At 32.7% G+C, this 24,109-nt stretch overlaps 3 protein-coding genes and 1 long non-coding RNA gene across 8 annotated transcripts in view; 2 read left to right on the top strand and 2 right to left on the bottom strand.

Moving 5' to 3' along the window:
- Argk1 (Arginine kinase 1) overlaps positions 1-13,589 on the bottom strand; it is a 137,853-nt gene extending 124,264 nt beyond the window's left edge. For 2 of the 3 annotated variants that reach the window (XM_074137126.1, XM_074137129.1), the window contains exon 1: positions 1,101-1,416. In XM_074137126.1, the coding sequence (XP_073993227.1) occupies positions 1,101-1,144 (44 nt within the window). In that variant the 5' untranslated portion in view covers positions 1,145-1,416. Of the gene's footprint in view, positions 1-1,100; positions 1,417-13,421 lie in introns of those variants that run through there. The other variant, XM_074137127.1, reaches the window with a different exon arrangement.
- LOC141458750 (uncharacterized) lies at positions 396-17,301 on the top strand. Its single transcript, XR_012461159.1, has 6 exons — positions 396-596; positions 889-1,051; positions 15,249-15,503; positions 15,634-15,753; positions 16,198-16,346; positions 17,096-17,301. It is a non-coding gene; the product is annotated as an uncharacterized lncRNA (long non-coding RNA).
- Positions 15,249-16,909, bottom strand: LOC141458749 (uncharacterized). Of its 2 annotated transcripts, none has more exons than XM_074137131.1 (3): positions 16,752-16,909; positions 16,550-16,684; positions 15,249-15,762 (listed from the first exon to the last, which is right to left on the bottom strand). In XM_074137131.1, exons 1-3 carry the CDS (start codon positions 16,861-16,863, stop codon positions 15,584-15,586), a joined length of 426 nt encoding a protein of 141 aa, XP_073993232.1. In that variant the 5' UTR covers positions 16,864-16,909; the 3' UTR covers positions 15,249-15,583. The 2 variants fall into 2 exon arrangements, with proteins under 2 accessions (XP_073993232.1, XP_073993234.1); XM_074137133.1 differs by lacking the exon at positions 15,249-15,762 and adding an exon at positions 15,781-16,305.
- A 751-nt stretch (positions 17,302-18,052) lies between the features above and the next one.
- gsb (paired box protein gooseberry) overlaps positions 18,053-24,109 on the top strand; it is a 101,523-nt gene continuing 95,466 nt past the window's right edge. The window contains exon 1 of one of the 2 annotated variants that reach the window (XM_074136761.1): positions 18,053-18,137. The gene's annotated coding sequence lies outside the window, so the exon portion shown is untranslated. The remainder of the gene's footprint in view (positions 18,138-24,109) is intronic. The other variant, XM_074136762.1, reaches the window with a different exon arrangement.

The following is a 24,109-nucleotide window of genomic DNA, read 5'->3' as shown; positions in this document are numbered from 1 at the left end:
TGAGCTTTAGAACAATATATACAGTGTAAATAAAAAGTAAAAATTTACCAAATAACTAAAAAATAAAACCCTATCTGAAATTAATATTTCTTTAATAAAATTCCATTATTTCTTAGTTACCATCTAAGTTTTAAAATATTTTTTCCTAATAATTACTTTTGATCATTAAGTTGTGATATTAGGATATTTTTTTTACATCAACTAAGCCATCCTAATTAAAATATTAAACCACTTTTTTTATAACAGTTACCCTATCGCATATTTTTAAAATTTGGTTAAATATTCTAAATTTGGTGTAACAGTATTACCTACTTTGAGATCAAATAAATATTTTATCAGTTGCACCTAATCAATGAATATGCCCACTCATTTTGATCGATAGTTATGACATCTTAAAAGTACACATTGTGACAAAGAAAGTAGAAATTCACTTCTACTATTCGATAAGATTTATTTTTAGGTATTACGACAAAACAGAAAGCAAGTAAATAAAGGTTTGGCAGTCTAAAAAGTTCATTTTGTGGTAAATGAATATTTCTTTTAACTCACAAGTGAATTCATAAACCTTAAATGAATCTTTTTTTTAAAAAAAAACTGTGAGTATAATTTTGGAATTCTTTTTTTGCTGAAGATATAATTAAACAATAAATAATTTTATTTTTCTGTTTTAAAACGTAATTGCATTAAAACGTAATTGGAACAGTGGGATGTTAATCTACATTAGGCCTAACAATTTCTCAGCTGGTTACCATGGAATTTTAATTTCTTCCAGTTCATGTTTTCCACAGAGATCAGCTGATCTAAGGAGACACCCCTTTTTGGGGACACCTGTTCTACATAGGAGTAAACGCTTCTAATTATTTATTTGTTATTTGTAATGTTTTTAAGGGAGCTTGAATACTGAACTTTTTTTATTGAAGAGTAAAACTGATTTTGAAGTTAGTAGAATATTATTGGCATAATAAGTTTCAAGATTGGAATTAGCTACGATATCCTCCCACCAGAGAAATGTGCTTAGAGAGGGGATGGAAGGGCCTAAACAAGAGAGGGAGTGAGTACTAAATATATAAAAGTTAAAAATCCTCACAAATATAACTTACTTGTATTCTTGGTAGCCAAAAAATAAATACCACAGCGGCAGCATCTTCTTTGTTCTCCTCAATTAATATCTGCAACAATAGCACACTATTTACGCGTTTAGAAAATTCCGAGAAAACGATAATATAATTCGGTCGAGAATCGTAATTAGAACTATGTTATTATTTCCACTATGTATGTTTTACTTTTTCCTGGTAATCTATAAAAATAGAAACTTTATTATCAATGATGTGCGAAAATATGGGTATACAGTGCACAAGTCTGTCTAAATCTGTACTGGCTAAAACTGGCAACAATCCCGAACTCAAAGGGGGACTGACCACTTTCCTTCTCTGTTCACTTAATCTATTTTTTCCTTTTTGATTTTATTTTTTATTCTTTCTATTTTAATTTATTTGAATGTCACAATGGGTTTAGTTTACCGTCAATTATTATTAAACACGCTCGCACTTATCTATTGTGTACGAAATATTTTACCGGTGTATTTAAGTAGTAGGTTTTCCGAGTGTTACTGTGTTATCCAGTTCCAGAGTGTTGTTGGGAATTATTGTGAAAGCGCTATCTACACACACCTAACCTGTAATATCGACCCAAGCAAAACCTTGTACACCCACTAGTATAGTTACACAGTTATTATCTCGATTTTTTTGATTCGCAAGTTAGATTCGTTCGATGTTTGTTTATTTTTATTTTTTTAATATATAAAAACACAAATAAATTTAACCCTTTTATTACGTGCACCAAACCAGTCCCAAAACCACACACACCACACCAATACTAGATTGTTTATAAATTTTCATTAAAAACAAATAATTAAAACATAATTATACCTTTTTGATTTCTTTACAAAACAAAGAGATGTAAACTCTTCGATGAATTTAGATGAAGTGAACATTATTTCTTAGGACAAAAAAATTTATTAATTAGGGTAGAAAAGAATAGTGCAAAGGTCATTTTGAAAAGGTTAACAGCCTTACTAGACATCTTTAAATTATTTGTTTCAATATTGCACGAATAAATAAATAATATTTCTTGAATCAAAATTTTAACAATAACAACCAAATAAAGTGGCCGTGAACGAATCATCCAGCATATCGTGTTTAAACATTTTTCACGTCTTGCTTGGAAAAGATTTCTGCTAAACGTACCGTACATTTTGCTGAAGGAAACGCTAAAACTAATTCATTATCCCAATAGCAAATTAAGATTTAAATCTTTAATCAAAAAATGTAATTCTTTAGTTAATTAAAACTGTCCGGTAGGACAGTTGTATGAGGGTTGATCTTCAAAAAGTGCACGAAAAAGCGTAACGTTCAAAAACACCCAACTTTGACAATTTTTTTCTCTTTTTCTATAAAAGATAAAATTCCCAAATATTCTTTAAAATATAGGGCAAACCATCCTTTATAACTGTAATTTTTTTTGCAACAACGTAGATCTAATAGATTTTGAGAAAAAAGTTGCCGAAAATGAGCAAAAAGGCTTTTTCAAAAAATGTTCTTGTTCTTCTTGTTGTTGTTGTTGTTACCTTTTTTGTAAACTGCGTAGCGCCTAAACGCGAGAACCGATTTTCATGAATGAGGTGTCATTCGATTCGGAATTTTATGTAGATGTGCCTTTTGGGGGCCAAGACGCTGTACATCGAATGGGAGAGGAGTTAGCCCCACCAAAATAAAGCCCTTTGTTTAATCAACCCTTCTACTTAACATTTTAAACTGTAAGTTTTTATTAATGAGTATTGTATTTCAAATTGACCAGAAGTCAACTAAGTTATGTTATTGCAAGGGACATTTCAATTTTTTCCTACATAATATCTATATTTCCCTGGTTTCGGATTTTCAATCAGCATTAGAGGCTAGTTTACCAGTTTTTCGTAAACATGAGTTTCCCTTCTTGATGAATTTCTCAAGGGTCTACCCATTTAAGAAAACTTAAAGTAAGATCCATTTGTTTTTAATCCAAAACTTATTTCAGTTTTTATACGAAGTTGGAGGCTTAATCACATTTCAGAATTTTTCTTTCGTAAGACTTTGTTAACTATAAACGTAACTAGTAGTATCTACAAGCAGGGCCGGATTTAGATGAAAAGAGGCCCTAGGCTATTCCACTTATGAGGCTCTTTCGCCTTCCAATTTTTAAGTTTGTAAATTACATGAGAGAAATAAAATACATCACTATTTTACATACAGGGTGTTCATTTTAAGACGGCTCAAATGTATTTCATGCTTAAACGGTTAATCTGAGCAAAAAATGGTACAGGAAAAATGTGTTGCCCGTCACCTCTAGTTTCAGAATATGCGACTACTTGATTTTAGATTCCTACCCGCATACGCTGCTGACGCGCGACCAAAAGTGAGGTTCAGATCTAAGAGCAGTTGATAAACTCCAGGCTAACCAGGCTTGCGAGTCAAAGGAGGCACCTTTGAAGGCACAGTACATGCTTCACAAGTTGAGTAAAGTGCATTATTTGATAAATTAAGGAATAAGTTTGATCCTTTACATGAAAGATATTGATCACTTAAATATGTGGCAGAAGGTTTCCAAATTTTTTGGTAATTAAACGCAACTCTCCCAAAATTACCAAATAATTATTAAACCTTCTTGTTTGTAACAGATGTAAAATTAATTTTTAGCCATTTTGGGTATGCTTCTTAGAAAAATCACTCGGAAAACGACTTATTTCCCGATATTAAGAAAAATACTAGCTTTACTGCCTTGGCAATATTTTTAGTAGAAATGGGATGAAAAAATACATAAAAATGACCTATCGCGTGCTCTTCTAACTCCTTGATAACAAGTTAAAAAATTGAAATATGATTAGAAAATACCAGATTTTGAAATGGCCTAGCACCTTTAATTTTGAAGATATCGAATTGCGGTTTCAGGTTTCTTTCATAACTTTTTATACTCTTTAAAACTGTGTATATGAAAATGGGGGTCAACTGTAAACCCTCAATTTTGGTCGCACGTCAGCCGCGTATGCGGGCAGAAATCTAAAATCAAGTCACATATTCTGAAACTAGAGATGACGGGCAACAAATTTTTTTCTCTACCATTTTTTGCTCATATTAACCGTTTAAGCATGAAATACATTTGAGCCGTCATAAAATGAACACTCTGTAAAACATGTTGTCATTGGTACTGTTTTTAGAATAGTGTAATTTTATATTTGCTAACAATTTGAATGTAGGCCCCTCTTGATCTTGAGGCCCCAGGCTGAAGCCTAGTTAGCCTATAGGAAAATCCGGTCATGTCTTCAAGTAATTATACTTTTAATTAAGCAAAACTAAATTTGAATTTAACTTCTAAAAAAACAACATTTTAAAAATTCAATAAACACAATAACTTATAGTGCTGAAACATATCTAATTCACATCACTTTCTAAAACATTATTCTTATTCTTCTTATTATTTTTTAAAGAGAAATATAGTCCCTAGATTGCGAAGTATAGAAACTATAGTAGAACATATCAACTGGAAAAATTTTGCCATCCAGGAGGAATGTTTATCACACGAGTCATTTAACACTTAAAATATTTTCGCACTAAAGTAAGGTTATAAAATAACCTTTCTCGCTACAGCATCTTAGTAAAAACAAAAAGGTTGTTTTTTTATCTCTCTCAATAAACTTGCAATTACATTTTTTCTTATTTTTATACAGTACATAAAGTTAACATTAAAATAAATATGTATGCTCAACGAATAGCGATCACAGTTTAATCTAATTACCGCTAATTTCAAAATTAACACGGACCTTTCCTGTGTTTACATCTTAAAAGCTAAAAAAAACTGCCCGATTACAATAACTTCTTTTACTACTTGAGTAAGGAGCGATTACGAGGGTCGTTTGAAAAGTCCGTGCAAAGTCAGAGAGATAGCACCACTGGCGCGTATCGAGGTTATGTTTAGTTAGTAGCATCTCTTGGAAGAACACCCACCAAGTTTCAGCCAGATCGGTCTATTTCTTTGTGTTTGGCATTCGTTTGAATCGAGGAAGTCGAGTGATTTTCAAAAAATGGACGAAAAAGAATTTCGTGTGTTGATTAAACACTACTTTATGAAAGGCAAAACGCCTCAGGAGACTAAAGAGAAGCTTGATAAACATTATGGTGACTCTGCACCTTCGATTAGAACAGTTTATAAGTGGTTTCAAAATTTTCGGAGTGGCCATATGGGCACAAGTGACGCTGAACGTTCTAGACGCCCTATTGAGGTTACTACTCCAGAAATCATTGATAAAATCCATGATATGGTGATGGATGACAGAAGAGTGAAGGTGCGTGAGATTGCTAGTGCTGTGGGCATCTCGAATGAACGGGTACATAATATTTTGCATCAACATTTGGACATGACAAAGCTATCCGCAAGATGGGTGCCGCGATTGCTCACGCTTGACCCAAAACGAAATCGTGTGAAGTGTTGCAAGGAAGGTTTGCAGCTGTTCCAGAAGAATCCGCAGGACTTTAAGCGTCGTTTCGTCACTGTGGATGAAACATGGATACATCACTATACTCCTGAGACCAAAGAACAATCTAAACAATGGGTTACCAAGGGGGAATCTGCGCCAAAAAAGGCGAAGACCGTTCCTTCGGCCGGAAAGATTATGGCGACTGTCTTTTGGGATTCGCAAGGAATAATCCTCATCGACTATCTGGAAAAGGGTAAAACTATTACAGGCGCATATTATTCATCGTTATTGGACCGTTTGAAAACTGAGCTGCAAGAAAAACGCCCACGATTGGCCCACAAAAAAGTCCTTTTCCATCACGACAACGCACCAGCTCACACCTCAGCAGTTGTGGTCGCAAAATTAATGGAAATAGGGTTCCAACTCGTTTCACATCCCCCTATTCTCCAGACTTGGCTTCCTCGGACTACTATTTGTTCCCCAATATGAAGAAATGTCTGGCGGGAAAAAGATTTTATTCAAACGAGGAGGTGATTGCAGAAACGAATGGCTATTTTTCAGACTTGGACAAATCCTATTATTCGGAAGGGATCAACAAACTAGAGCAGCGTTGGACGAAGTGTATAAGCCTAAAAGGAGACTATGTTGAAAAATAAAAAAGGTTTACCCCAAAAAATTAAGTAGTTTTTATTTTTGCACGGACTTTTCAAACGACCCTCGTATAAAAACCCTAGCAGGGATAGTTGATGCCATTAACTTGCTTCTAGTAGCAACGAATCTTTTTGGAACAAAGTTAAAGTACCAAGATTCCGGACAATTTGGTTTGAGTTATTGTCAGCCAAAATAAAGTGGCGGTTTATCGAATGGATTTTGTTTTTGTTTCGTCATTATCTCGAAACAATTCCATGGAATTTGTTTAAAGGTTGAATTCACACTTCGCGGATAACGTGTATTTCATATATTTCACTTAAGAAATCCATATTAAGCAGTTATAAAGAAATGGCGAAGAGAACCATCTCCTCTAAAGGACAATTTCAGTTTTATGTACCGTCAATTCATCTTTATAATATTAATGTATTATTGGACTTGAAGATATTTATCTTTATAAAATAAATTCTAAGTTTTTAAAAGACAAGCAATGACGAAACGTGCGAAACTGCTTTACAGACTACTTGGACGACGCTCCAAATTGCCCTTAGAACTCAAACGATTAATATACAATACCATCCTCAAACCTACATATGTGGATCTACGGACTAGAGCTGTGGGATTCAGCCAAACAAACCAACCTACGGACGGTTCAAACATTTCAATCAAAACTCCTCCGACAGATAGCTGACGCTCCTTTCTACGGTGACTAACCTCACTCTTCAACACGACCACAACATTCCCTTCATAGACCAACTATGACTATGACTGGCCAAGACTAAATACCAAAAATTCCACACTGCTCTCTCGACTAGCTTTAATCCTCTTGTACTGCCTCTCGCTTCCTCTGACATCCCTAACAATACTCCTCGTCGACTGAATCGCCAGTGGCCCCGCTACTTCCTTACTGTCTGAAGAACTAAACGTCATTACTCTCCTATCTCTCCTCTCTCCTCCTCATATTCTCCTTTTCACATTCTCCTCTCTCCTATAGAGAGTGCTACCGCTGGGTAGCTTCTCTCCTCCTGCTCTCCTCCCGCACCAGTTCATCTTGTTTACCTATTTACTTATTGTATATATTTATACAGATTGTAATTACAAAATAAATTTAGAAAAAAAAAAAAACAAATTCTAAGTTTTAACAAAATCTGATTATATTAAGAAAGAAACATGAATATATGCACACTAGATTCTTCATTGAATTAAAAATTATTAGAAAGACATCAAATTCAATCAATTTCAAAAAACTAACAAAAATTTTAATTAATTTATGTAAGAAAATTAACTCTACTAGGATTCGGAATGAATTAAAATGGCTAGAAATGAGGTCAACGAGAAGAGTCATGTTATGTAGGTTGGTGGGTTTGCTTATGTAAAAGTTGGATCGATAAGCTGCGTGCGTACAACTTCCTTCTCATTCAAACATTTTAGCTCTTAGTGAGGAACGGAGGGGACGAACTTCTCTGGGTATTATAAGTTTACTTTATTCCACACCCAGGGCTGTTATCGTACAATATCTACTCAACTTGTCAGCAAGTTGTTTATCTGTTGACATTACTTATCAATTATCTCAAGTCATATAATATTATATCTATTTTGACAGTTTTTTTTTTAACATTTTAATTGTCCTAAGCTAAACTGGTCTAATTTGTCATTAAATTTAATTGATAGGCGAATGGAAAATAATGTACATATTCTTTTATAATTAAGAGTAAATTAGTTATTTGATTGAAATATCGCTTCTTTAGCGAAGTTTGCCAAATAAATTTAAGAATTTGTAAAAGTAATACTGTTGATAATTCCGAATGTAAAGCTGATAATATCTTGCTAATTATTTTAGATGATTAGGTGTTGAAAGAGGAGCTTCTCATGTGAACTGTTTGGAGAAAGAAATTTACTCCAAAAGTTATTGTTTAACCGAGAATATAAATAATCTAAAAAATTAAACTTTCCGACATCTTAAAAAAATTTATGAGCTTCAAATTTTAAAGAATTCTGGTTTATGAATTCAAATTTGACTTGAGTAAATGTATTTCAAATTTTCATGTTGCGAGAGGGCCAATTTCACTTTCATGATAGGACTGCTTGCTACTAACAACTATTGACTAATGACTTAAAATAATTTTGAAAACTGCAAATCTAATCTACCAGATCGATTCTGGTTTAGAAATCACAAGAGCTTTTCATTATATATTTTCTACTATTTCATTATAAAGTTGGTACTCAGAATCTTCTCTTTTCAAATCACTCCAAAATCGATAATCTAATCACAGTAATCCATAAATTAAGGATTTATTAACTAATAGCTTCCTTCTTATCCAAAAGTAGCATAAAGAGTGATTATTATACGTATTATTTAAACTAACTAACCAACTCCCTGGCACTACAGGTCTGTCCGACCCTTGGCCTGCCGAATTAATTCTCTCCATCTATCTCAATCCTGCGCCTCACGCTTCCAATTCCTTATTCTTAACTTCCTGGCGTCCCTATCAATTTCATCCTTCCATCTGCCTCTGGGTCTTCCTCTTCTTCTTTTCCCGCATAACTCCATTTCCAGTACCCTACTTTGCATTCTTTCATGACCAGCCCATCTCAATCTACTTGTTTTTACAAAATTAATAATTGTTTCTTTTTTTAATAGGACATCAATTTCTTCATTTGTTTTGCACTTCCATTGGCCATTCACAAATGTCGCACCACAGATTCTTCTTACTACTTTTCTTTCAAATACAGCCAACTTGCGGCAGTCGTTCTGTGATAAATACCATGTTTCTGCGCCGTACGTGACAACTGGCCTAATAAGGGATTTATAGAGTCTCAATTTTGTTGCCCTAGAGAGCAATTTTGACTTGAGTAGTCTTAGATTTGCAAAGTAAGCTCTGTTGGCTGCCATTATTCTTCGATCGATTTCAACACTAACCTTATTCTCATTATTCACCAGGGTTCCCAGATAAACATAATTAGAAATACCTTCAAATCTAAAATTCATAATTTCAATATCCTTAATCGGATCTCCTGTGCTCTGCCGATGACATCTTTAAATACTTTGTTTTGTTTTCGTTGATAACAAGTCCCACTTTGGTACCACTGTTTATTATTATTTCACCTGCCTCTTTTAATGCTGCTTCGCTTCTGGCCACAATAACAAGGTCATCAGCGTATGCGCATATTTGCCATGTTTTTTCAGCAACAGTGCCATGTTTGATTGCATCTTTCACAGCATCGTGCAGAGCGATATTAAATAAGGTAGCTGAAAGTGCATACCCCTGCCTCACTCCAGATTGTACATGAAATGCATCTCCAACCTTGTTACCAACAATAACTTTAGCTGATGTATTTTCCAAGGACATTCTCACCAAATTCACCAGCTTTTGAGGCACGCCGTTTCTGGCCAGTATCCTTAGTAACGCTGTTCTCTTAACGCTATCAAATGCTTGTTTGTAATCAATGAATAAGAGGTGTAAGTCGACTTCGAATTCAAAACATTTTTCCATTGTTTGTCTAAGCACAAATATCTGGTCAATAGTACTCCGTCCACCATAAAATACAAAATTTTATGAGCTTCAAATTTTAAAGAATTTGGGTTTATGAAATGAAATGTGGCTAAGTAAATGTATTTCAAATTTTCATGTTGCGAGAGGGCCAATTTCACTTTCATGGTAGGGGCTGCTTGCTACTAACAACCACTGGCTAATGGATTAAAATAATTTTAATAAACTGCGATTCTAATCTACCAGATCGATTCTGGTTTACAAATCATAAGAGCTTTAAACTCTCTAGACCCACGGATTTTTTTTTAATTTTAAATTTTCTATTACATTATAAAGGTGGTACTCAGAATCTTCTCTTTTCAAATCACTCCAAAATCGTTAATCTAATCACTGTAATCCATAAGTTAAGGATTTATTAACTAATAGCTTCCTTCTTATCCAAAAGTTGCATAAAGAGTGATTATTATACAGTGACTCCCATTAATATTGGGACAGTACATACAGAAGTTCAAAATTGACGAAAATTAAAAGTGGCACCCATTTATTCAAATTTTTATAAATTCATTTCATTTTATAATTACTATTAATTAAATAAAAACTATTTAAATAAGTAAATAAAAATGTTTTGGTAGATTAAAAAAAATATATATAATAATAAGAGCAAATTCTACCTCTCATAAATATTGGGACACTATTATAATTTATTTATTGTTCAAGGTTTTGCCCGAATATCTATACAATTTGTAAATATATACCTTAAGCATATATTCAATATGAAATTAATAATTAAATTAGTTTATATAAATCAAGCCAGGTGTAACATGTCGCGCAAAAATACAAATACAACGATTGAACAAAGAAAAATTGTAATTTCTTTGCACAAAGACAATAAAAAGTGTTAGAGAGACAGAAAAACTGATCGGCCCTAAAACATCTACTGCGTGGAACATCATTCAGCGTTACCAAAAAGAAAAAAGAATTGTTTCAACCCCACAAAAAGGCCGTCCTCAACTGCTCTCTGAGAGAGAGCAGCGTTATATATTAAAAGAATTAAAAAAGATCACCGACTTAGTGCTCCAAAACTTCTATGTGAAATTTTTGACATGTTCAGAGAGCAAAAAAGGTGCAGAAACAGTTCGGAGAGTGCTAAGAAAACTCGACTATCATGGTAGAGTAGCCTGGAAGAATCCTTTTGTCAGTAAGATAAATCGTGTTAAGACAGTGAAATTTGCCGAAAAATATTTCAATGTAAATAGTGACTTTTGGAATGATATACTCTAGCGATGAATCAAAATTTAATGTTTTCCAGTCAGATGGAAGGGAAAGCGAATGGAGGAAAGCGAATGCTGAACTCGAAAAGAAGAATTTACAGCCAACTTTAAAGGGTTTTAAAGCTGCACCTCCGGGTGGAGGTGGGTCAGTTCTGGTTTGGAGCTGAATGTGCATCAGGATTTGGAGAATTAGTGTTTATTGATGGAATGATGCACAAAATGGTTTATAGTAATATATTAAAATATAATTTGAAAAAAGTGCCCAAACATTTGGTATTTTATGGTCTTCTAAATTCTACCAAGACAACGACCCCAAACCTACGGCTTGGGTGTTACGTCAGTGACTGTTATATAATTGCCCAAAGTTTTCCAAACCTCTCCGCAGTCACCGGATCTTAATCCCATTGTACATTTATGGCAATATTTAGCTAGTGCTTTAAGTAAACGAGTAATATCTAACAAAAATGAATTAAAACGATGTTTCCTGGAAGAATGGGAAAAAAACACCACCTGAATTAACCAAAAACTTGTTTCACCTATGCCTGATCGTTTGAGGGCTATTGTAAGTCAAAAAGCAATTATTAAATTATTACCAACCAAATATTAAATAGTAGGAGATTTTAAATATTGAACATTTAAACTCTAGCACTTCTGGTGTCCCAATATTTTTGAGAGCCTTATTTTACACTTTTTCAAAAAGTGCTACCTAACAGTTTGGAATTTCATCGATTTATACTTATATATAATTTCTACAGATGTTGCTAATGTAATTTAAAAAAAAAATTCCAAACTTTTGTCTGTTGTTTTCATTTTCCTTTTAAATCATTTTGTAATAGGTGTCCCAATATTAATGGGAGTCACTGTACGTACTATTTAAACATTCAAACGAGGTAGAGAGAAATCAATAACTAAATCCCACTGTTTTTTGATTCAGTAAATCTCAAAATATAAACTGCCATTAAAATATCGAAAAATCGAGACTATCATCAATACCTGTAGAAAGAGAAATAAAAATAGGCTAAAAGATAATTTTTAAAAACAAACAATTCCTCTATGACACTTAAAAATCATGTCATAACTTTTTCCAAATATAATTTAACAAAACATTTTTATTGATTAATAAGCTTTTGTCATAATAGATACGTACACATTTATTTTAAAGACATTGGAATTTATTTGAGAGAAAGTTAATTTAAATTAATTTGGCACTGTTAGCTATTTCAAAGTTTTATTATTAGAATCTATTTTTTAAAATATTATTTCTGCACATTACATATGTATTAATTTTAATTAAATTTTAGCCAACATACAAAGTCTTATTTACTCGGAACTTACTTACAAAATAATTTAATATCTCTTAATGCTTTAAAATAAATTTTAATTATTAGCAGATATTAAAAATTAGGTAACTTTTTTATAAAATTTATTTCTGTGAGGTTTTATTTAGAAAAGAAGGGTTAGGAGCGAGGTTGCACAACGTTTATCCATGGTAAGACATAATGATAAGGTTAGGGAAACTTGAAACAGTTTTTCAAAGAGACGTGGTTGCTGTTCATTTACGCTGATGAGGTTATAAGAGAATGAAAATCAATTCGTGATTCGTAAATTTTTTAGCCGGGCATATGAGTCCTATAAAGTTAATTCAAGACAATATGAGACTGCTTGGATATGCAATGAGTATTGTTACAATATTCAGAGTGCTCGGACATTCGAATGAAAAGAGTAATAAGATGGAGCCATTCAAATATTATGAGCCATTTAAATTTGAGCAAGATGCTGCAGTAGTGCAGCCAATAAAGCAGTGGATGAACTAATACTCGTATCAAGGAGTGATGAAAAGTGCTGGCCAGAGGTTGGGGCATAAAATGCAGTATTTACTACTCGCGTTCTACAGTATTGCTGCAGCAAAACAGGAGACTCGTAGGACACGAATATTATGACGAGTTAGGACTTGACGGGTTTACAGCAGACTGGCTCAAACAGCATTGCAACAGTTAACATGTCTATATTAGGTAAGAAATAAGAAGAGTAGCACTATACATTCGTGTATTTCCTAACATTGTGAAAAGCGTACGTTTGGCACTTAAGAGTGAGTAAGGCAAAAAAACATTTTTAAGTCTTCAATCAGCGGGAATGGACAGATGCTTCATCCAGAGGGTGCCGCAAAAGATCTGAATCGTGCTGGCATAGCCTGGCTGGTCAACCAACGCGCAATCTAATCTAATATAAATTTTAATGTCCAATTTTTAGATCATAGAATTATGCTTAGAATGTTAGCAACAAAAAGATTTTTTGTAGAAAACATAAAAGAGTTGTAATTTAATCTGGTTTTAAGGGATGCAATTCCCTAAACAAATTAGTCTATATTGCAATTACATTTTTTTTAAAACATAATATTGGAAAACTTATATTACACTGGTGGGTCAACCCATAACTGTAAAATACACTACACATTCTGAACAAGAATTAAGAAAACAAAAATTAAACATATAAGATGAAACTTACTTGAAATATTAGCCAATTTTAGACGAATAAGAATCAATTTCAAAATAAAAACAGCAGAAGACGAGTTAAACAATTCCAATTTATCTTCAAAAAAATAAGATTACTTTTTTTAACAAACCGATGACAGATACAGTAGTTCACAACTTACTTGCATATCAATTTTTTCACTGCATGGTGCAATAATCAGTTGGTGATTACAATGATTAGTGTAGTAAGTAATCTTAACATCATGAGTCATGACAATTGAATGCAAAAATTTTACAAGTGTGTAACTGAAAAAATGAAATTGTAGATTTGTTTGTATGGTTATTTAAAAGAAAACAGATATTTTTTGTGAGTATTTATGGTGTTTTGAAGTTGAATAATTTATAGAAGTTTGTATCTTTACTCTTATCTCCATCCTAGCAATAATTAGGAAATGTTAAAAAAGTACTTAAACTGTTTAAGATTAAATGTTTTTAGAACATTTTTTTTTGTCAAAGTCTCTGGACATTAAAGGGTGATTTGAGCAAAGTTGTGAAATACCCATTTTTGAAACATTGTGTTCATACAACGTTAATGAATTACTTCAGATTAATTTATTGATATTTAATTTTCTTTTATTTTTTATTCAACCAAAAATTTAACTTACCCTCCTGATTGCTAGCTAGTTTGAATTAAAAATTTTCTTCTTCGCAAAAAGATTTAATATAACCTTAAAATTTAGAAAAACTAAAAATCATGTGCTCTCTGCCATGTATGTATTATCACCTGATTCAAGGTGCTCTGTATAATAATCTATGAAGAAGCTTATTTTTACAATAGATATTGACCATATTCTGGGGAATATTGTTTTCTCTAGGTTAGATGTTACTATAGACAAATATTTTTTAGTAATAATAATATTTGCTGCAACGTCTGACGATAAGGTCTAATTAAGTTCAGAGCCTGTTCTACTATCATTCTTATCATTCACCTCTCTTTTCCATCTTTAAATCTTGATCTCTTGGCAAACCAGCCTACCACGGAGTAGGTGTAGCTAGGTTTCTTACGCCTACCGGTTGGCTATTCATAGTGTTTTTCGGCATTCTTCAGGTTCTATGTCTTCTCTATAATGGTCCCAGGTTCCTCAACCGATCTGTTATTAAACAGACAACCAATACAGGTGGCTATATAGCTCTCTTAACCAGTTAAACGCGTTTGACGTGTATTCACGTCAAACTAAATCTCTGTTACGACGTGTATACTCGTTGTGAAAAATATAAAATTACCATTGACTATAAAAACTCGAAATTTTAATAAAATACAATAAGAATATTATTTGGTGGGATGTTTCCTTTATCTTACCAATAGAACTGCGGTGGGAGTCAGCCAAATGATAAGTGGTTGGTACATGTTTGGTCTCCGCATTAGAGATTGGGCATTACGCACACAAATAGAAGCTCTCAACCCTTGAGCAATGCCGTTTTTACCTTTTAGATAGAGGTTCAGACCTCAGTACGAGCATCATTTCATTTTGCCCAGAATTCTAAGCTCTTTTCTTCCTTGTAAAAAAGCTCTTGCGTCCCCTAGTTTGCTAGAGCAATGCATACGAGAAGCGGTGCAAGATTTTGAATGAGCACAGAATGCTCTGTAATCTCAAGCCTCCAGAGATTGCAAAAAAAAAGTCGCTTTCAGTCACTATTATGACGTTGTAAACTTTTGGTTGTTTTGCCCTGCTGCGTTCGACGTTTATACACGTCCATTGTCTGATTTTAATTCCGCACACTGTGGGGGGTTTTTTAAAAACTAAATTCCACGCTTAACTGGTTAATTCTATTTTCTTCTTTACCTTCATGTTGTTGACAGGAGAAAGAGATAAATTGTGAAGATGCTGGAAATTTTTTGCTGTTTAAAAACTTGAAGATTACAGCAAATGATCGAGAAGACTGGCAGCAAAGGATTGAGATGTCCAGGGCAATTGGAATGATAATATATAGTTCAAAATTATGGCAATAATGAGAAATTTATAGGGAACATTAAGAAGTAAAGCTTATAAACATGTGCTTTCTTGCAATGAGCTACCTTTAGCATAATTTATTTCCACAAACTATTATATTACAGGTAACTAGACTAAACAAACCTCTAATCACATAATACCAAAATTAAGCAAGTTCAGGGTTATTATCTCTAAAATACTTAAATTATAATTGCAATGATCCACTATCTATTAAATCTTGTTTTTCTTTTTCAGGTTTCTTGTTTAGTTCATCGTTTACTCCTTCTGGACAACAACATTTCAGGATGAATCTAAATTGGTTACATAATATTTCTGTATTTAGAGGGCACTGCATATCTGATGGGCACAAGAATGGTGACTCTTCTGTAAAATAGTGTATTTTTAGAATTAGAATCATTATTTCCTACTTAAGAATGTTTCAAATTAAAAAAGAAAAGAAGCTAGGATACCTAATGAAGAAGTGATGACAGAATTGAATATTATAAACAAAAACACTAATAATTATTGAATTTAAATAATATACTCACAAATATACATTTTATGTTTAAATTATATTGGTAAGGACCATAAAATCTTCTGCTTTACATTTCTTTAAAAAAACAATCACTTTATCAAATAAAGAAGTGTACCCCAGGAAATGAATTCAAGAAAAAAATGACAAAGATGATTATTAAAATTGTATTTTTTAAGGAATTGACTTATACATTTATTGTTTGACATATTAAGATCAAAATTTATTATTGATACTGATTTTTAAATCGTTAGATTTTTAGTTATTAGTCCCTTTTCTTTGTGCAGGTATCGGCAATTGACAACAGCAATCTATCATGTAACGATAATCAGAACATAGTTGCTCTTCACGAAGAGGACATTGCAGATTGTCAGGACAACTCACGGATACATCTCCTATTCAAAAATGTTTACAGTTTTCATTCTTCATTTGTTGGGTAAAATTTTATATTTTAAATTCTAATTTAATAGAGTAAAAATAAAAACAAAAATCATCAGTTTTGCTTATTACTTTGGAGCTAGTTTCAGTAAATACTAAAATTTGGCGACCGCTTGCTCATTTTGAGGGCTCTGAACTACCCATAGAGAACTTAGTTTGAAAGTGAAAAAAAGTGTTTTATAAATTGTTTTATCAACTCACCAGAAGAACTTGTACAACCACAGCAATATCCATGAATCACTGCCGGATCTAAATAGCACTTCTGATCTGGACATTTAATTGTAGGGTCACATCTCGTTCTTCCATTGCCTTCTCCTAACCACTCGTCGATTAGATCTTTAACATTTTCATTAATTAATAAAAAAAATATGATAGATATAAATGAAATAATTTAACTACTTACCTTCTAAATTTTCTGAACTTACATCGCTTCTACTTTCTTGAAAATCGTCTATCAAAAAGTAACCTGTAATCCCTTGAGAGATAAGGGTCAGCCAAATGAAATTGTACAACATTGTTTAATAACCAAACAGTGCTTACTATATATGTACGTGCCGTCTGCCTTATTCTTATTATAATCTACTGAAATGAGTTGACCTCGTAAAACTCATGCACAGCAATGTTCCAATGTATGATTATGAATTAATGTGAATGTGGTTTTTGTTTTTTATTTTTCAGACAATTTATATTTTTAAATATTAACAATGGACAGACTCATTATTGGTATGTTTTGTTTCTAATCTATAGATTAATCATTAATTCCGTACGGGGATCACAATATGTTAAAAACGTTTCTAGTTTCCATGGGTCTCTATATTGAAGTTCACATTCAGAAGCCTTTATTTCGAGACAATGCTTCTAGTGCTGAAAATTCGTGTAAACAGTAATATAAGAATAAGTTTTGTCAAACCTAGAATAAAATTGGTTAAATAAAATATATTTTACTACTCATATAAAAAAAGGTTAATTATTATTATTTACAGGAATTAATTATTATTTGCAATTATTTTCTGATTACCTATTACTTTTGATTCTTCGGCTAGCTTGAAATTCAGTTTTGTTGAAAATTGATAGATTGAGAAGGCAGGAGCATTTTCACTGAATAGTGTGATCTAAATTTCGAGAAAGACATATCCACTTTTAGAGAGTGGAAATGAAAAATGTCGACAAGAGAGTAGTTGAATGGAAAGTCTTTGTGTTCAAGAATCAGATCCTGCAAGTGTTTTTTAGTTTCAAGGAGTTTTCATTGATAAGCAGAAAAAATAAAAAAATGTGCAGACTAAGATTTACCATCCGAATCAATCATAACATAAATAGTAGTCTGTTTCACTCGGGTTTAATAGTCAGATTTTCACAAGATACATTGCAAACTTGCTGAACACCTATGGAAACAAGAATGTGATGTTTGCTGCCAGATTCTGTGGGGAAAGCAATAGAGATTCCAACACAATTGTGAGGCTTATCATTCAGGGAAGGTTTAAGGTTTTTAAGCGTAGAGGATTAATTGTATGATTAATGGTTATTTTAAATTAAATTGGTAAGTTAATTTGATATTGTATAGTATACATTCAAAATCAATTGGAGCATCCAGGTAGGTGTTGGCATCTGGCGGTGAATTTCCAAAACTTAGAGGAAAGTTAGCTGTAATAGTCTATTTGCACGTAGCGACACGATGCGGCTAATGTCTTTACTAAATAGAAAATAATCTGTTCAGTAACAGCATATTGTGAAGGAATATTGTTCAAATGGGATTTATATCTAAATTAAATAAACAATAATAAACTGTTATGTAAGTACTGACATAATTTACGTAAAATAATAATAATAGCTATAAATATGAAGCTAGATTAATCTCAAAGAATTTATATTTATGGCTTCTGCTTTATATTTATGACTTGCCAAGATTATCTTGTCAATGCCACTTTAAGAAGTTGTCATAGTATCTCTCAATCTAAACAAAAGACTTTGCACTTAAATACTGTGCAAAACTGTTCTCTCTGAATTTCTTCTAGTAGAGAGAAAATAAACTCTTTTTACTGAGAGATTCTTCCACAGATGCCACTAAGTAGTAGAGGCTATTTTAATACTAGTTTAAAAAAAAATCGTTTGACGTTTAGGGAATGGCTGAAAAGAGAAAAGTTTGAGTAAAGCGAAACATTTGGTTGATAATTGTGTGCAAACCTAATAATTAATGGCACCTAAATTCAATTGAATTCGAAGTATTTGCATATTTCTGTTTTCGAATAATGCAGACCACGCAACTGTTAAACTAAATTGTCAAAATCTAAATTTTGCACAATTGCAATATTTCTTCAAAAAGGGGTAAAAAAAAAAAATCCCTTCAAATCTAGAAGGAGAAAAAGAAAAATTATTTTTTGATCAAGCAGATGATTTCTGTTTAACAGAGTTGGGATAATAATAATAATTACTTGAATCAAACTTATTACATGATTAGCTTAACATTCTTGCAGAAATTAGTGAGGAATATGTTTATTTTTTCAAAAGTGTTTATAACCTCAATTATCTCAAGGTGTGCATTACAAATTAAAAGTCTCTAGAATTGCCGAATAGCTTTGGTCATTTTCCGTTGAATTATTAAAAAATGTTCTATTATAATATTGTCTACTCGCAACTTTTTTGTCGTAAATGTTTTTCTAGCCAAATAATTTTTTTAAATTGATATTGATTTGCCGAAAAGCTGAAATCAAGGATGATCAAAAGAAAAATCAGTTTCTGACGCTGTACATCTAATTTATCACTTATTACTTATTTTCTAAAGTTATAGTGAACTTTTACACTCACCTGTTTGGCCAATTGTAAGTTATTACCAACAAAAAAGCTCACTCAACGATCACAGTGGGTGGGAAAAACATGGAGACTCAAACTCGAAAGGAAACAATGTTGGCCATCTTTTAGTGGGGCCCTTATTTGCGCATATACAAAGAAAGGTCGGTCTTGTACAGTTTGTCAAAGAAAGCCAAGTCAAATTGGTAAGCATTATATGTACACCTATTTATATACTAGTAGAGCATTGAGTGCAATGTTAGGCGGCTACTTTTGATCTTTGCTGTTACCACTTTTACCACTCATTGACTAATATTCTTTAAAAGTCAAAGCCGACCACACCGGTTGATCCTTTTCTTCTCAATGTAACTTTTTATCAATACCGTTGTGACAGGCGATTTTTTGTAATGAAAGCTTTTCTTATTCAATAAAAAAAAAGGCCAGAATTCTTTACTCATTGTAGGCAATCTTTTTTCCTTTTTCTTGGTTTCTGAAACGACTAAAATGTCCACTGTATTAAAAGTTATAAATTCCTAATTTATGAAGCAAATTATAATTTATACGAATATTTCGATGTACATTATATACGGTGACCGTACGCCCTTTATTTCACTGCTCTGTCCTCTAACTTTATTTATTTTCTAAAATAGGCCCTTTTTGGTCCCTTCATTTTGAAAAATCTACGCTAAGTTTGAAGAAAATTCGAATATTTTCATTGGTGAATAATTTGTGGACGAATGAAAAAACCCAGTTAAAGGTAAGCACATTAGAAGCATTTATTTCCGTCAAATACAACTTCCAAATGAACTGTAGAGAAGTTTATGTCTTTTTAAAGCGTCAACCGGCGCTATTAAAAGAGATTAATTCTACTAAATACGTATGTAGTATCTAAATTAATGTTATTGAAATTTTTACAATGTATTTAATCTTTTATTGAAATTTACCTCTGCAACGGTTGTTGCAACAAGCAAATGTGGTACCTGATAAAAAAAATACGTGAAAATCATGAATGGAGAAGGCACCCAGTGGTGTCACTCCAGTAACGTGCTTTGCTCTCACGATAAGAGGAGATCACGAGGCCATCTTCTCTTCAATCTCCTTAGACTGATTACCTGGTAATGTGGAGGAAGATAGGTGTTCTATGAGAGGGGGTTAGGATGAGCTGCTGTAGAGTGGAATGAAATTTGAGAAAACGAGTGTTAGCAAGATCTTGAATGAAAGGGATTTTGAGGTCATTATTGATTATGGTGAGGTTAGATACATAGAACGGAGCGTTAAGAAGTTTTCAAATGTTTGACTGTAATGTCTGGAGGCGTAGTGAGTTGGAACGCTTAGTCGATCCCCATACTTCGATGCCGTAATGACCAAATAGGTCGCAGTAACAGTAGATATACTTATATGTATACTTAGTTCTGGCGAGAAGTTTGTAGCGTTGGTTAGTTACTTGTCTTTTCAGTCTAGTATGGGGATTCCATGTCAACCATTTGTCTAGGTGCAGTCCAAGGTAGCGTACTTTTTCCACAGATGGTATAGTGGTTTGGTTCAAGATGATGGGATGTATACTTGTAATACAATAATTAAGATTGTTTAAAATTTAAATGTATGCATTGTTGTAATGCACTATTTTCGTAATCACTGCTATAAACTTATGGATTTTATAAGGTATATTTTTTTATTTCCTTCGATATGTCCTTTATTTTCCCCCCTCAAAAAACATGGCCACCGTAATTATATTTAATAATCTGTTGTTTATTGATTATTATATCATAACATTAATAATTATCTATTGATAACACTGGAAAAGTATTAATTTATGAATAGAGACTTGAAGTAACAACCGTTTATAACATAACTATACAATTATCAGTGAATTAGCGTTAGTGTTACAATATTCCAAGCGAACCCTACCAGTCACACGATTAACGCGTAAGTTAAATAGACATAATTCTGAATTATCCTTACTACAGACGTATTTTATATTCAGGTTGATCCATTTAAAACGAACCAATAGCTAATAACTTTTTAGGAGAGCGGAATTCCGAAAAACCCCACGAAGTAAACTATATATTTTTCTTGGTCAAGTTTTCAAATTTTCCACCCCCGATGCTGTATCTTCATTTTTTGCGGAGGAACCAAATCCCACGTATGCAGTCATTCATAATACTTAATACATCATGGATACTTTTTTAATAAAGTGTAGTCATACGCGGGATTCGAACTGGGAATCTCCCACTTACAAAGCCACGCTCATGACCACTAAACAAACATCCGCCCCTCCCTGGCAAGATATTCTTACCGTAATCATAGGTCAAGAAGTCTTGCATTAAAATGTTTTGATGATTGCTTTTATTTGATGATAAAACAAATTTATCCTGATTCACCTACCATTACATTACACTACATGTTTTAAAATCTTCAATCATTATTATAATAATTGAAAAGGCACCATGTCCATTTTTTACGATTTTCAGATTTTGGCATCATTTTACAAATTTTTTGTTGCTCTTTCTACAGGTGTAAAGCACTATTTCCTATGTTTACTATTAAGCGATTTATGTATTTTTAAAAAGCGCTATGATACTTCATTGCTTAAGGGTAAAAGGCACTACATGGACATACATTTTTTCACAATGGAGATGAAAGTAAAATATTTTAAAATATGGGAGTTAAAGTGGCCATACCAACTATAATAATTATGGTGAGAAGTACAGGAAAGAGTATAACCGGAAAAGTGGAACAAAAAATGAATTTGGAAAAATATCTTCATTTGGCTCCCCTGTAAAATTTACTTTTTGTGACATGGTGCCTTTTCCCTCCGAGGTACAGTAATTATTTTTTTACTTTGCGTCACCAATAACATTTTTTGCAGTCAGAGGACCTCCCAAAACGTGTATTTCTGGTGGAAAATTAATATTGAAAACCGTTCACGAGTTGATAAAATTGTAACTTTGATCTTAAATATCTCAACTAATATTAGGGATATCGAAACGAGGTTAACATTATTTTTCACAGTTTTATATGTAGTTTTCATAATCATTGTCAAAACCAGTGGTTCTTATAAAACCTTAATCGGGTTTTTGGCCGTAACTCCGCCAAAAATGAAGATACAGCATCGGGGGTGGAAAATTTGAAAACTAGACCAAAAAAAAAACATATAGTTTACTTCGTGGGTTTTTTTCCGCTTTCCTAAAAAGTTATTAGCGATTGGTGCGCTTTAAATGGATCACACTGTTATGTATATAAAATTGTATACTTAGGTACCTGATTTACTTGAGACGTACTCAGATAAAATAGGCACTTGTTCTGGTAATTTGTTTAATAATAATAATAATAATAATAAATCTGAAGGGAAGGGATTAGCTATGTGGTTAGCATACTGGACTCCCACGCGGAGGTCCCGGGTTCGAATCCAGCAGCTGACCCTTAGATTTTCTCTTCCTAGGAGCTTCTTACGGCTCACGGTCCGGTGATGGACAGTATTGTCTGTAACGAGAGAACACTGTCCGGAGGCCGGCAGTGCACTGGAAAAGCTCCGGGCGCTAATAACCTCAGCTGTTGATGCGCCAAAAAAAAAAATAAATAAATAAATAAATAAATCTGGTGTGAACACGCAAAGCATTCCCTTAATACAATTCCCAAAGTTCTGACCTATACATTTTCTTTAAATAAGAAATTGAAAACCTATTCAATTTTTTCTTTTTTGTTATTATAGTTTATAAAACTATACAATCATAAGGAAATGCCTTTTTAGAAGGAAGTCTAATCTCATCGCTCCACAGAAATCCTCTGTGTTGGCAAATTAACTAGCCTAGTAAAAGCGAAGCAATCCGTTGTAACAAGTTTTAAAAAAAGACAAAGTTTGTGCCATTTCTGAGAGAAAATAAAAAAAGCTTCTATTAAGAGATGGTTTAGCTTAATTCTCGACAAAACCATTTTTACTGTTTCTCCTGAGTAAAAAGAGCGGCCTCATCACTTACTTGGTTATATCAATAGATATTTGTTATGCATGCAAACATTCTGTGTCTTTTTATTTTCCTCGTTAACATTTTGAATTTTTGTAAGTGACTCTATTGCAGGTCACCAATACGTTCCATTTAAGGACAGAAAGAGAAAGCCAAAAAAAAAAATTATTTGTTTTTATTATTGCATCAGCGCACAATTAACTCTACATAGTTAATAAAGTTGAAATAAATCAGTAATTTTAAGTAATTGAATAGCGAACAAATTGCTTAATAATTAATAATTAATTAGACAAAACTTGTTAGAATATTGTTGCTGCAGGGCTTTCAGATCGTTAAGCCTTAAGCAACCACCGATACAAATAGCCGTAAGCAAAATAGTGACACAGATTACTGGTAATATTTCTTATATTTCGTTGCGCTTATTCAAGTAAATTGTAAATAATTATGATTCGCTTAATTATTTTATATAATTTTCTTATAATTGGTATGTTTTAGGAATATTGTTTTTAAACTTTAATACCTGTTCACAACAAATAAAGATTGCAACAAGCCACCTACCTATTCATTTCACTCGCAATAGCTAAGAGAGTATTGAATATTATTATAGGTTTTTATTAAGAATGACTTTAAAATCATATTTTACTGTAAGCGGTTTCAAAAAGTTATTTATTATGAAAAAATTGAGTAAAGTAGCAATAATATTCGAGCTCCTGTGGAATAAGGATGTCTTACGTACTGGGATAAGCTGGGACATGTCCCGGTTTTTGAAGATTGCATCCTGGTATATAATAATCTATGTAGAGGCTTATTTTACAATAGATATAGACCATATTTTGGGGAATATTGTTTTGTCTAGGGTAGATGTTAGTATAGACAAATACTTTTTTTCTGCAACCATGTAGGGAAGTTCTCATTACTCAATTAAAATCAGCTGTGTAATGCCCAACTTCCCACACTAGTGGGGAAAAATTCCCATTAGTGTCACTTTCCGCACTAGTGAGTGGAAAAACTTTAT

Source organism: Rhodnius prolixus, unplaced genomic scaffold (genome assembly GCF_049639745.1).
Source record: "Rhodnius prolixus isolate KJV_2025 unplaced genomic scaffold, Rpr scaffold_5, whole genome shotgun sequence".
Taxonomy (NCBI): Eukaryota; Metazoa; Arthropoda; class Insecta; order Hemiptera; family Reduviidae; genus Rhodnius; species Rhodnius prolixus.
The sequence above is the reverse complement of the archived record's forward strand: the minus strand, read 5'-3'. Positions and strand labels throughout refer to the sequence as shown.

Bases quoted from the DNA above. Each gene is read 5' to 3' on its own strand.
- LOC141458749 (XM_074137131.1), bottom strand. From the start codon at position 16,863: ATGTTGTACAATTTCATTTGGCTGACCCTTATCTCTCAAGGGATTACA. The intron at 16,685-16,751 runs GTAAGTAGTTAA...AAAATGTTAAAG, and splicing joins AAGTTCAGAAAATTTAGAAG to ATCTAATCGACGAGTGGTTA. The intron at 15,763-16,549 runs GTGAGTTGATAA...ACTATTTTACAG, and splicing joins TGGTTGTACAAGTTCTTCTG to AAGAGTCACCATTCTTGTGC.